This window comes from Manis javanica, chromosome 7, assembly GCF_040802235.1.
Source record: "Manis javanica isolate MJ-LG chromosome 7, MJ_LKY, whole genome shotgun sequence".
NCBI lineage: Eukaryota > Metazoa > Chordata > Mammalia > Pholidota > Manidae > Manis > Manis javanica.
Window position 1 is genome coordinate 95958021 of NC_133162.1, and position 15176 is coordinate 95973196.

The following is a 15176-nucleotide window of genomic DNA, read 5'->3' on the forward strand; positions in this document are numbered from 1 at the left end:
TGCTGATAGAGACAAAGGAGACATACTCCACTTAGTAGGTATGTATGAATAACAAAGATTCTGTGGTCCATTAACTGGATCTTTATTTTAATATGAGGAAAAATACAACAATAAAGCATTGTTAATGAATATAAGCAATACTTACCAGTACCGGAATTTTGAACCTAATGTAAAATAATGTGCAAAAAAATTCTTTTGAGGTGGAAGTGGTCTGTCTAAACGGAAGAAGGTGTGATGCTCTACACATGTTTTCCACAAATTTTTGCATGCTCTGTAATTGACCATGTTAAATCCCAATAATGTTTCTCTAGATTCATGCTGTAATAAATGATAAAATGCAAAGAATACAAGGAAAATATCAGTATCCAATGCTCCATTTAATGTACCTTTTATAGATAAATATTTTAGCCTTATAAACATTAATCCTAGCATCTTTTTTGCTGATCCAATGTCCAAAAAGCAGTAAAATAAATGGAAAGGTTTGCAGAATGTGGACCTGATCCAATAATATTACAACTCTTACATATTTTCACTGGAGAACATGCTTAGAATTAAGTTTAAAAATTAATACTTATTTATTTTTAAAACTTAAGTTTTGAATTAAGTTTAAGAATTGATATTTATCTGTTTTCAAAACTTACTAGGTATAATTCTGTTTGAAAGTATGATCCTACCCCATAAATTAAGCTTTAAGATATGCTTACCATCTCTAAATTTATGACTCAGTCTAGACTGTAAATAAGAATATTTACTTCTGCACACTATTATGAAACTCATATTTTAAAATAAACAGCAACAGAATAGAAGCATTTCTTTTATTTTTCTCTAAAGGTTTGATACATATATTTTAAAAATTTCACTGAAGCAAACTATATATATAGCAAGTCATACAAATCATAAGTGTATAGCTGTGATTTTCATACAATGAATGCAACCATTCAACCTCCAACCAGATCAAGAGATGTTTCATTTGCTAGCACTTCTGAAGTATCCTTTGTCTCCGCTTTCTTCTAGATCACCCTTTGCTAAGGTCATTACTCTATTTGACTTTTATCACCATAGATTAGTTATGCTTGTTTTTGAACTTCATACACATGGAATCACACATACGTGTCTTTAGGTCTGATTTCTTTTGTTCAATATTATGTTTCCATATTCATCCATACAGTTGTGAAGCAGTAATTCAATAATTTTCACTCTATGCAGCATTCTATGATATGAATATACAAATTTATTTATCTATTTATTGTTGATAGACATTTGATGCTTCTACTTTGTGGATGTAAAAATATTGCTGCTATGTATATTCCTGTTTGTTGTCGATGTACATTATGTGCACATTTCTGTTGTTAGATCATAAGAAATGCACGTGTTTACTGTTAGTAGATAATGCCCAACAGTTTTCCAAACTGGTTAGATCAATATATAGAGTTCCTCCCACTAGCAGTGTATGCTCTACAGACTCAACCACCAATGGTTTGTCCACCTTTTCATTACACTATTCTGGTGGATGTGTACAAGTATCACATTTTGTAATGAAGTTCAATACTTTTTCATGTTACTGGCCATGTGGATATCCTTGTTTCTGGAGTGTCCATCCAAGTGACTATTATATTTTGGGATTGGGTTGTATATATAACCAAGAATGTGGTGTAAGTATGTGCATGCATATATGATATACATATTTTGTGCTCTTAAAGATGTCTTTTGATAAGTATAGTTCTTAATTCTAACAGTGCAAGTTATTGATCTTTTAAGGTTAATTTTCCTCCTATGTCCTTCGAAAAAATCTTTGTGTCTCAAAAAAGGTCATAAAGATATTTTCCATGACTAAAATACACTAAACTGGACATGTATAAATATCAAACTACTACATTAAAAGATAATGTGCTTAAAATGCTACTTCCTGATCACCAGAGAATTCTTAATTATGCTTTAACAGTTGCTTTGTATGCACTAACAAATACAGTTTACTTGTACCACATACTGTAAACAATGCAAAATGAGAATGTCTCACAAAGACTACTCAGTAGAAGCAAAATCTAAGATGTGTGTATGTTCTCCCTTTTGTGACACTTTGCATACTTCAAAAGTCTGCTTCTCAAAAGAATGCTTCTGACACTCTACCAATTGAATCTGGAATATAACAATCCCCTGTCCCACTCTGTAAACAACAGATACAAAACGTTGTATGGAGAGATAAGTAGATTCTATGAAGTTTGGGTATTAAAAAATAAAGTGATGTTTCAGAGAAAACATTAATAAGACAACATTCTGCAGACTATGCCTATAAATAATCTTTGATCAATTGTTAGTTGATTTTTGTTGCTGATGTTACCTGTGGCTAATCACATTTCTAATGATATACTACACCTCAGGGAATGGCTTTAATGATTAAGTAAATGAAAACAGTTGGCATTATTACCAGGCACATATTAAGACCTTAATGTCATGTTAGATACTTGAATAATTATTATTATTACTAACAACAGTATTATAGTGGGAAGCAAATTAGAAAAGTTGGCTTCCATATGGTTTTCTGCCAATATAATTATTTAAAATAAAATATTCTCTAGTTTACAGATAAGATTTATCAAATTTTATTCCTTTAAACATTTACTGAACTTATACAAGAATATTCATAACAGAATTAGTCATGTGTGTAATAGCCACAACCAGGAAGTGGCAAAACTGTCCACTGACATAAGAATGCATAACTCATTTATGGTATATTCATTCAGTAGAATACCATCAGCAAGCAAGCAAACTACTGCTACCTATAAGAACATGGATGAATTTCACAACGTTAAGGGAAAGAAGGCAGACAAAAAGAAAACATCCTGTATGATTTCAGTTTTTAAGTCCCCAAATAAGTGAACTAATCCATGGTGATACAAATGAGAGTAATTGCCTTTTGGGAAGGTTAATGACCGTAAGTGGACACCAGCTCCAGTAGCAATAATAGCAGCTTTTAGGGTAGTAGTAATGTTCTATATATTAACATTATATATTTATTGTATACTATACTTAATATCTATATACTTTTCTTTGTATTTCAGTAAAAACTCTTGAAAAAACTTCCATATTTTATGAGCATAAATGATGAATCATAGGCACTTAGTTGATCAATATCCTCTAATAAAAATGCAGCTAATTCAAATATGTTTTTAAGGTTTCTCATACACTTCACACTCATATACAGAGCCATCTTGAAATCTGCATTAATTTGTCAAGATTTTCAATGTGAATTAATTCAGTAGGCAGTTATAAACAGTAATAGTAAACACTTGTAATAAAATTCAGTCATGAAACTACTAATTTCTTAAGACTTAATTTATATCAATAATTATTAGATCAATACTCACCAATTCTTTCCTAAGTTGAATAAAAAACTGTTTGCATTTAAAAGAAATTTTTACAATCTTCAACCTGGACAAAGAATGAATTCAAGTATTTAAAATACTGAATAATGATGAAAATACTAAAAATTAAGAAAATAATTTTAAAAATCTTTTAACTGTATATTCAGTAACTCTATACATTTAATCATATATACATAAACACATTAATAAAGAACCTAGTTTTTGGTGAGTAATTAGAAACTATTTTTGTTCAACTAAGGGAAGCTTTATCAGAATATTTGCTGTGAACTATATACATTTCCCAATTTTATGGCTTAAGGAATACATAAAAACTCACATCACAAATTAAAATTTCAAGAAATAACAAAAACAGAGTTATTTACTTTTTAAAACTACAAGTAGTTTTCTGGTTCTGCATGTAAGGAGCTTGGAAATCATTATTCTATCTTAACAAATAAAAAGCTCAACAGAATGAAAAATCAACAACTCTTGTGAAGAGACAGAGCAGGCAAAAGAAGAACCAGACATGGAACGGATGTTGGAATTATCACACAGGGGATTTAAAACAACTATGATTAACATGGCTCAAGAAGAGAACATGCAAGAACAGATGGGCAATGTAAGCAGAGAGATGGAAATCCTATGAACCAAAACAGAAATGCTATGGGTAAAAAACACTTTTACCAGAAATGAAGAATAACATTTATGAGCTCTTAGACTGAACATGGCTGAGGAAAGAATCTCTAAGTAAAGGATATATCAACAGAATCCTCAAAACCAAAAAACAGAGAATAAAGACTGAAAAACAAAACAAAACAAAACAAATCCAATACTATTCAAGAACTGTAGGGCAACTACAAAAGGTGCAACATACAGTAACATATGGTAATGGAAAACACCAGAGAAGAGAAAGTAATAAAAGAAGTATTTGAAACAATGATAGCTGGGGAATTTCCCCTAATTAATGTCAGACACTGAAGCACAGATCAAGGAAGCTGACAGAATACAGGTAGGATAAATGCCTAAAAACTACTACCTATCACAATATAGTTAGGTCTTGGGGAAGGCAGTACAGCATGGCAAAGACAAGCAATGACTCTAAAATCTTACTACACTGATAAACAGTGACTGCGGTGGGGGGTGAGGACTTGATAAAATGGGTGAATGTTGAAACCACTATGTTGTTCATGCGAAATCTTCGTAAGATTGTATATCAATGATACTTTATTTTTTTAAAAAAACTACCTTAGTTATATAATTTTAAAATTACAGAAAAATCAGATATAAGAAAAAGAATCTTGAAAGAAGCCAGAGGAAAAAAACACCTTCCCTACAGAGGAAAAAGATGAGTTACATCAGACTTCTAAGAAAACATGAAGCAAAAAGAGAGTTAAGTATTTGAGGTGTGGAGAGAAAAACTCCCATCAAACGAGAACTTTGTATTCTGTGACATACTTCAAAAGTGATCTAAAAAAATGGACCTATATAAAAGAAAGGAAGAGCACTGAAGAAGAAATAAATGAAGGTAAAATAAAACCTTTTTCTTATTCTTAACTGACTGAACAGGTTAACAATTCAAAATATTAACATTAGGGATGTATGAAACTATGTATGGTTAGTACATATCATATACACAATTATGTACTTATATATATTTATATGTAAGTGAAATGAATGACAGCAACGATACAAGGGATAGGAGAAAGAAATTACTATTGCTTTGTTATTACAAGGCACTCACACTAACTGTGATGTGATTTCTATTGTTTGAAAGTGGACTTGGATTAATTTAAATGTATATTGCAAACTCTAGGGCAACCAATAAAAAGAGTAAAAAATAAGTATAACTGGTATGTTAAGAAAGGTGAGAATATGGAATCACATAAAATGCTCAGTTAAAATGACAAATGGCAGAAAAAAAGAGTGAAACACAAAATAGAAACAAGGGCAACAAATACAAACAGAAACAAACATGGCAGACATTAATACAAATATATCAATAATTCTTTGGATTGTCAATTGTTTAAATGTACCAAGTAAAAGACAGATAATGTCAAAGTAGATAAAACAAGACCCAGTATATGATATCTACAAGAAACTCACTTTAAATATAAATGCACATAATAGCTAAGAGTAAATGGACAGAGAAAATAAACTATGCTAACACTAACTAAAAGAAGAACTACTTGGGGATGCAATGTATAATATGTCCACTATATTTAATAATACTGTTCTGTATATTTGAAAATTGCTAAAAGAGAATTCTTAATTATCACATGGGAAAAAATTTAGTATCTTTAGTAAATTAAAGTATCATTAATACACAATCATATGTTGATTTCAATTGTACATCACAGTGGTTCAACAGTTACCCACATTATCAAGTCCTCATCTCCTCTAGTGGGGTTACTATCTATCAATGTAGAAAGATATTACAAAATCACTGACTATATTCTCCTTGCTGTACTACTGTCCTTGTGATCAACTTATATGATCACCAGCACACCGGCCCCAACCCCTCCCCCTTGATAACCACTCATCATTTCTCAGTGTCTATGTGTTTACTATTGTTTTGTTCCTTTTGTTTTGCTTGTTTTTATAGTCCACAAGTTAGTGAAATCACACGGTATTTGTCTTTCTCTACCTGGCTAATTTCACTGAGCATAATACCCTTTAGGTCCATCCATGTTGTTGTAAATGGCAGAATTTCTTTTCCTTTATGGCTGAATAATATTCCATTGTGTATATGTATCAGATCTTATCCATACACCTATTGATGGACACTTAGGCTGGTTCCATATCATGGCTACTTCAAATAGTGTGGTGATACACAGAGGGGTGCATGTATCTTTTTTAATCAGAGATTTTGTTTTTTTTCAGTTAAATTCCCATAAGTGGAATTACTGGATCAAATGGTATTTCTATTTTCAGGTTTTTGAGGAACCTCCATATTGCTTTCCACAGTGGTTGCACCAATTTACATTTCCACCAACAGTGTAGGAGGGTTCCCATTTCTCTGCATCCTCATCAGCATTTGTTCTTTCTTCTCTTTTGGACAGTGGCCATTCTAACTGGTATGAAGTGATAAAATATAAAAATTCTTAATGTGTATGTACCTAATAACAGAGCATCAAACTACAAGAGGCAAACACTGACAGAACTGCAAAGAGATACAAATGAATCCGCTATCATATTTGGAGACTTCACCCCACCATTAAAAATGGTCAAATTCACCACACAAAAAAGTCAGTGTAAGGACACAGTTGAACTTAATAACAGCATCAGCCAAATTGATATAGCTGACATCTACAGATTATTTCATAGAACAGGAGAGTACACATTTTTCTCAAGCTCATATGGAACGTTCAGCAAGACAGACCAAATTCTCAGTTATAAAACATACCTCAACACATTTAAAAGAATAGAAATCATGTAATGTCTGCTTTCAAAGCATAATGATATTGAGAAATCAGTAACAAAAGGAGTACTGAAAATATATGGAGATTCAACAGCACAACTATAAATAAAACATGAGTCAAAGAAGAAATCTCAAGAGAACTGAAAAATTACTTGAATTAAAAAAAAACATAACCTAACAAAATATGTGACAAAGCAGAAACAGTGCTTAGAGAGAGCTTTATAACACTGAACGCATATATAAGAAAAGAAGTACCAAAAATAAATAATCTAAGTTTCCACTTCAGGGAACTAGAAAAATAACAGAAAATTAAATCCAAACTAACAACAACAAAAAAGTAGGGCACAAATCAGTGAAATTAAAAACAGGAGATCAATAGAATATCAATGAAACCAAAGGTAGTTCTTTGATAAATCAGCAAAATTGGTACATCCTAAGAAAACAAGGAGCACACAAATTAACATTAAAAATGAAAGAACAGACATGACTGTAAATCCCATGAAAATTAAAAGCATACTGAACGAACACTACCAACAAGTCTATGCCCACAAATTAGATAATCTCATTGCTATGGGCCAATTTTCTGAAGGATACAACCGACCAAAACTCACACAGGAAGAAATATTTTATCTGAATAGGCCTACATTTATCATATGAATTTAGTTAATAATAATATTTCAAAAAAGAATGCATGAGGCACAAATGTATTCACTAGTGAATTGTACTAAACATTTAAGGCAAATATCACACCAATTCTCTTACAATCTCTTTAAGAAGAAGAGGGAATACTTACAAAGTTATTCTATAACACTAACATTACCTTAACACCAAAACCAGACAAAGACATTATTAGTAAACTATGGGGGGGGGGGGGGGGGAGAGCCAGGATGGCGGCGTGAGTAGAGCACTGGAAATCTCCTCCCCAAAACACATAGATCTATGAAAATATAACAAAGAAAACTCTTCCTAAAATAGAGACCAGAGGATACAGGACAATATACAGACCACATCCACACCTGCAAGAACCAAGCACCTTGCGAAGGGGGTAAGATACAAGGCCCGGCCCAGCGGGACCAAAGCGCTCCTCCCCTCGGCTCCCGGCGGGTGGAAAGAAACCAAAGCGGTTTTTTTTTGGCGAGTGCTTTTTGGAAGCCTTAAAGGGACAGGAACCCCGGTGCTAGGGAGCAGGGCAGCAAGACCGGTGAGAGGGTGCCTGGGAACGGAACCTGAGGACAAACAAAATAGCGCATTTTTCACTGCAGGACCAGTGGGCGGGTGCCTGAGACCGGCGCCTGAGGACGGAGGAAATAGCGCGTTTTTCCCGTTTTTTTTCTTTCTTTTTGGCGAGTGCCTTTTGGAAGCTTTAAAGGGGCAGGGACCCAAATACCAGTGACACAGGGCAGCAAGACTGGTGAGCGGGTGCCTGAGACTGGAGCCTGGGGACAAAGAAAATCACGCATTTTTCCCAATACTAGGGAGGCAGGGCGGCGGGACTGCTGGGCGGGGGCCTGGGGCCGGCGCCTGAGGGCAAACAAAATCGCGCGTTCCCCCCACCCTTTTTTTTTTTTGGCGAGTGCTTTTTGGAAGCCTTGGAGGGACGGGGACCCCAATACCAGGGAGGCAGGATAGCAAGACTGGTGGGCGGGTGCCTGGGACCAGCACCTGAGGACAAAGAAAATCGCGCGTTTCTCCCATTTTTTTCTTTTTCGCAAGTGCTTTTTGAGGCCATAGGGGGACAGGGACCCCAGTGCCAGGGAGGCAGGGCAGCAGGGTGGCAGGGCCGGTGAGCGGCTGACTGAGACCGGTGCCTGGGGACGGAGAGGGTCGCGTGCTTTTTCCTTTTTTTTTTGGCGAGTGTTTTTTGGAGACCTTGGAAGGACAGGGACCCCAGTGCTAGGGAGGAAGGGCGGCAGGACCAATGGGCAGGTGCCTGGGACTGGCGCTTAAGGACAAACAAAACCGCGTGTTCTTTCCTTTTTTTTTTTTTTTCTGTTTCCTCTTTCATTGTTGCTGTTGTTGTTTTAGTTTGGAGAGTGCTATTTGGAAGTCCTAAAGGGGGAGGACAGGACACTTAGACCAGAGGCAGGGAATCTGGGAATCTCTGGACACTCTAACCCCCTGGGCAACAAGGAGCACAGAGGCCCCTTACAGAGATAAATAGCCTACCGGCCACACCCCCTCCAACGTGGCTCCACCATTTGGGAGGAGCAGCCCCAGCCAGGCCACGCCCACAGCAACAGCGGAGATAAACTGAATAGCAAACGGGCAGGTAGCAGAAGCCCTGTCTGCGCACAGCTGACAAGCATAAGCCACTAGAGGTTGCTATTCTCCCAGGAGAGGAAGGTCACAAACCAACAAAAAGGGAAGCTCTTCCAGCGGTCACTCGTATCAGCTCTGCAAACTATCTCTATCACAATGAAAAGGCAAAACTACAGGCAGACAAAGATCACAGAGACAACACCTGAGGAGACAGACCTAACCAGTCCTCCTGAAAAAGAATTCAAAATAAAAATCATGAACATGCTGACAGAGATGCAGAGAAAAATGCAAGAGCAATGGGATGAGATGCAGAGAAAAATGCAAGAGCAATGGGATGAAGTCCAGAGGGAGATCATAGATGTCAGGAAGGAGATCACAGAAGTGAAACAATCCCTGGAAGGATTTATAAGCAGAATGGATAAGATGCAAGAGGCCATTGAAGGAATAGAAGCCAGAGAATAGGAACATATAGAAGCTGACATAGAGAGAGATAAAAGGATCTCCAGGAATGAAACAACACTAAGAGAACTATGTGACCAATCCAAAAGGAATAATATTTGTATTATAGGGGTACCAGAAGAAGAAGAAAGAGGAAAAGGGATAGAAAGTCTCTTTGAAGAAATAATTGCGGAAAACTTCCCCAAACTGTGGGAGGAAATAATCGAACAGACAATGGAATTACACAGAACCCCCAACAGAAAGGATCGAAGGAGGACAACACCAAGACACATAATTAAAATGGCAAGGATCAAAGACAAGGAAAGAGTTTTAAAGGCAGCTAGAGAGAATAAGGTCACCTATAAAGGAAAACTCATCAGGTTAACATCAGACTTCTCAACAGAAACCCTACAGGCCAGAAGAGAATGGCATGATGTATTTAATGCAATGAAACAGAAGGGCCTTGGACTAAGGATACTGTATCCAGCACGACTATCATTTAAATATGATGGAGGGATTAAACAATTCACAGACAAGCAAAAGCTGAGGGAATTTGCTTCCCACAAACCACCTCTACTGGGCATCCTACAGGGACTGCTCTAGATGGGAGCACTCCAAAAAAGAGCACAGAACAAAACACACAGCATATGAAGAATGGAGGAGGAGGAATAAGAAGGGAGAAAAGAAAAGAATCTCCAGACAGTGTATATAACAGCTCAATAAGCGAGCTAAGTTAGGCAGTAAGATACTAAAGAAGCTAACCTTGAACCACTGGTAACCACGAATCTAAAGCCGGCAATGGCAATAAGTACATATCTCTCAAAAGTCACCCGAAATTTAAATGGACTTAATAGACCAATCAAAAGACATAAGAGTAATAGAATGGATAAAAAATGCAAGACCCATCTATATGCTGCTTACAAGAAACTCACCTTAAACCCAAAGACAAGCACAGACTAAATGTCAAGGGATGGAAAAACATATTTCAGGCAAAAAACAGTGAGAAGAAAGCAGGGGTTGCAGTACTAATATCAGACATAGACTTCAAAGCAAAGAAAGTAACAAGAGATAAAGAAGGACACTACATAATGACAAAGAGCTCAGTCCAACAAAAGGATATAACCATTCTAAATATATATGCACCCAATACAGGAGCACCAACATATGTGAAACAAATACTAACAGAAGTAAAGAGGGAAATAGACTGCAATGCATTCATTTCAGGAGACTTCAACACACCACTCAACCCAAAGGATGGATCCACCGGGCAGAAAATAAGTAAGGACACACAGGCACTGAACAACACACTAGAAGAGATGAACCTAATAGACATCTATAGAACTCTACATCCAAAAGCAACAGGATATACATTCTTCTCAAGTGCACATGGAACATTCTCCAGAATAGACGACCTACTAGCTCACAAAAAGAGCCTCAGTAAATTCCAAAATACTGAAATTCTACCAACCAATTTTTCAGACCACAAAGGTATAAAAGTAGAAATAAATTCTACAAAGAAAACAAAAAGGCTCACAAACACATGGAGGCTTAACAACATGCTACTAAATAATCAATGGATCAATGAACAAATCAAAATAGAGACCAAGGAATATATAGAAACAAATGACAACAACAACACAAAGCCCCAACGTCTGTGGGACGCAGCGAAAGCAGTCTTAAGAGGAAAGTATATAACAATCCAGGCACACTTGAAGAAGGAAGAACAATCCCAAATGAATAGTCTAACATCACAATTATCGAAACTGGAAAAAGAAGAACAAATGAGGCCTAAAGTCAGCAGAAGGAGGGACATAATAAAGATCAGAGAGGAAATAAACAAAATTGAGAAGAATAAAACAATAGGAAAAATCAACGAAACCAAGAGCTGGTTCTTGGAGAAAATAAACAAAATAGATAAGCCTCTAGCCAAACTTATTAAGAGAAAAAGAGAATCAACACAAATCAACATAATCAGAAATGAGAATGGAAAAATCATGACAGACTCCACAGAAATACAAAGAATTATTAAAGACTACTATGAAAACCTATATGCCAACAAGCTGAAAACCTAGAAGAAATGGACAACTTCCTAGAAAAATACAACCTCCCAAGACTGACCAAGGAAGAAACACAAAAGTTAAACAAACCAATCATGAGCAAAGAAATCGAAACGGTAATCAAAAAACTACCCAAGAACAAAACCCTGGGGCCGGACAGATTTACCTCAGAATTTTACCAGACACACAGAGAAGACATAATACCCATGCTCCTTAAAGTGTTCCAAAAAATAGAAGAGAGAATACTCCCAAACTCATTCTATGAAGCCAACATCACCCTAATACCAAAACCAGGCAAAGACCCCACCAAAAAAGAAAATTACAGACCAATATCCCTGATGAATGTAGATGCAAAAATACTCAATAAAATATTAGCAAACAGAATTCAACAGTATATCAAAAGGATCATACACCATGACCAAGTGGGATTCATCCCAGGGATCCAAGGATGGTACAAATTCGAAAATCCATCAACATCATCCACGACATCAACAAAAAGGACAAAAACCACATGATCATCTCCATAGATGCTGAAAAAGCATTTGACAAAATTCAACATCCATTCATGATAAAAACTCTCAGCAAAATGGAAATAGAGGGCAAGTACCTCAACATAATAAAGGCCATATATGATAAACCCACAGCCAGCATTATACTGAACAGCGAGAAGCTGAAAGCATTTCCTCTGAGATCGGGAACCAGACAGGGATGCCCACTCTCCCCATTGTTATTTAACATAGTACTGGAGGTCTTAGCCACAGCAATCAGACAAAACAAAGAAATACAAGGAATCCAAGTTGGTAAAGAAGAAGTTAAACTGTCACTATTTGCAGATGATATGATACTGTACATAAAAAACCCTAAAGACTCCACTCCAAAACTACTAGAACTGATATCGGAATACAGCAAAGTTGCAGGATAGAAAATTAACACACAGAAATCTGTAGCTTTCCTATACACTAACAATGAATCAATATAAAGAGAAATCAGGAAAACAATTCCATTCACCATTGCATCAAAAAGAATAAAATACCTAGGAATAAACCTACCTAAAGAAGTGAAAGACTTATACTCTGAAAACTACAAGTCACTCTTAAGAGAAATTAAAGAGGACACTAATAAATGGAAACTCATCCCATGCTCATGGCTAGGAAGAGTTAATATCGTCAAAATGGCCATCCTGCCCAAAGCAATATACAGATTTGATAAAATCCCTCTCAAATTACCAGCAACATTCTTCAATGAATTGGAACAAATAATTCAAAAATTCATATGGAAACACCAAAGACCCTGAATAGCCAAAGCAGTCCTGAAAAAAAAGAATAAAGTAGGGGGGATCTCACTCCCCAACTTCAAGCTCTACTACAAAGCCATAGTAATCAAGACAATTTGGTACTGGCACAAGAACAGAGCCACAGAGCAGTGGAACAGATTAGAGACTCCAGACATTAACCGAAACATATATGGTCAATTAATATTTGATAAAGGAGCCATGGACATACAATAGCAAAATGACAGTCTCTTCAACAGATGGTGTTGGCAAAACTGGACAGCTACATGTAGGAGAATGAAACTGGACCATTGTCTCACACCATATACAAAGGTAAACTCAAAATGGATCAAAGATCTGAATGTAAGCCATGAAACCATTAAACTCTTGGAAAAAAACATAGGCAAAAACCTCTTAGACATAAACATGAGTGACCTCTTCTTGAACATATCTCCCCGGGCAAGGAAAACAACAGCAAAATTGAGCAAGTGGGACTACATTAAGCTGAAAAGCTTCTGTACAGCGAAAGACACCATCAATAGAACAAAAAGGAACCCTACAGTATGGGAGAATATATTTGAAAATGACACATCCGATAAAGGCTTGACGTCCAGAATATATAAAGAGCTCACACGCCTCAACAAACAAAAAACAAATAACCCAATTAAAAAATGGGCAGAGGAGCTGAACAGACAGTTCTCAAAAAAGAAATACAGATGGCCAACAGACACATGAAAAGATGCTCCACATCGCTAATTATCAGAGAAATGCAAATTAAAACTACAATGAGGTATTACCTCACACCAGTAAGGATAGCTGCCATCCAAAACACAAACAACAACAAATGTTCGCGAGGCTGTGGAGAAAGGGGAACCCTCCTACACTGCTGGTGGGAATGTAAATTAGTTCAACCATTGTGGAAAGCAGTATGGAGGTTCATCAAAATGCTCAAAACAGACCTACCATTTGACCCAGGAATTCCACTCCTAGGAATTTACCCTAAGAACGCAGCAATCAAGTTTGAGAAAGACAGATGCACCCCTATGTTTATCGCAGCACTATTTACAATAGCCAAGAATTGGAAGCAACCTAAATGTCCATCGGTAGATGAATGGATAAAGAAGATGTGGTACATAATACACAATGGAATACTACTCAGCCATAAGAAGTGGAAAAATCCAACCATTTGCAGCAACATGGATGGAGCTCGAGAGCATTATGCTCAGTGAAGTAAGCCATGCGGAGAAAGAGAAATACCAAATGATTTCACTCATCTGAGGAGTATAGGAACAAAGGAAAAACTGAAGGAACAAAACAGCAGTGGAATTACAGAACCCAAAAATGGACTAACAGGTACCAAAGGGAAAGGAACTGGGGAGGATGGGTGTGCAGGGAGGGATAAGGGGGGAAGAAGAAGGGGAGCTTTAAGATTAGCATGCATGGGGGGAGGGAGAAAGGGGAGGGTGGGCTGTACAACACAGAGAGGACAAGTAGTGATTCTACAACATTTTGCTAAGCTGATGGACAGTAACCGTAACGTGGTTGTTAGGGGGGACCTGATATAGGGGAGAGCATAGTAAACATAGTATTCTTCATATAAGTGTAGATTAAAGATTAAAAAAAAAGAAAGAAAGAAAAGGGGGATTACTCCTTGATAGGATAAAACTATTGGTAAATCAAAGATCAACGCATGCTTTAAATATCCTTAATGTTGCTCACTTAAAGGGTGTCAGATGATCAGCTATGGAGGTACTCTTTTCTGATAATATTCCTTTCTCTTAATAAAAAAAATAAATAAATAAAAATAAAATAAAGCAGTTCCTGTGTGCTGACCTCCAATGAGTTCTGCACAGTGGTATAGAGGGCATGTCAAAGTGTGGGCAAAGGGTCTGTTTGTTTCTATGAAGAAGATCAAGGCCTAGCTTGGATACCCAGAAAATGAACTAAGATACGATATGAGGAGGAGCTTCAGGCATCAGCACTTTCTGGAGGACTTGTGCCAGGGGGATGATAATCAAAAAGCCTCCACAGAGATCCGGGGGATGCTGCGGTTGTGGCTGCATCCACCACACCGTTTCCTGGACTTACCATTGGAATGAGGAGGGAGATGTCTAGGCTGGCATGTGCATACAGTGAGACAACGAATTTGACCGGATCTGTACTGTTGGAACTCAACCAGGAGTTGGGAGGGGTGCAAGTTGTAGCACTCCAAAATCTTATGACTATAGACTATCTACGGTTAAAAGAACATATGGGATGTGAACAGATCCCAGAAATGGGCTGCTTTAATTTGTCTGATTTCTCTCAGACTGTTCAAGTACAGTTGGACAATATCTATCATATCATAAACAAATTTTCACAAATGCCAAGGG

At 36.7% G+C, this 15176-nt stretch overlaps 1 protein-coding gene across 21 annotated transcripts in view; it reads right to left on the reverse strand.

Annotated features, from left to right (window-relative positions):
• The window catches only part of PTPN4 (protein tyrosine phosphatase non-receptor type 4), a 269179-nt gene that overhangs the window by 81471 nt on the left and 172532 nt on the right, over positions 1 to 15176 (reverse strand). For 20 of the 21 annotated variants that reach the window (XR_012133350.1, XR_012133348.1, XR_012133349.1 and 17 more), the window contains 2 exons: positions 3366 to 3429; positions 146 to 318 (listed from right to left, as the gene is read on the reverse strand). The exons of the other annotated variant lie outside the window; for it this stretch is intronic. Coding sequence is in view for 17 of the 20 variants with exons in the window: in XM_073241313.1 (XP_073097414.1) it covers positions 146 to 318; positions 3366 to 3429 (237 nt within the window). In the remaining 3 variants the exon portion in view is untranslated. The remainder of the gene's footprint in view (positions 1 to 145; positions 319 to 3365; positions 3430 to 15176) is intronic. 21 annotated transcript variants of the gene reach the window in all.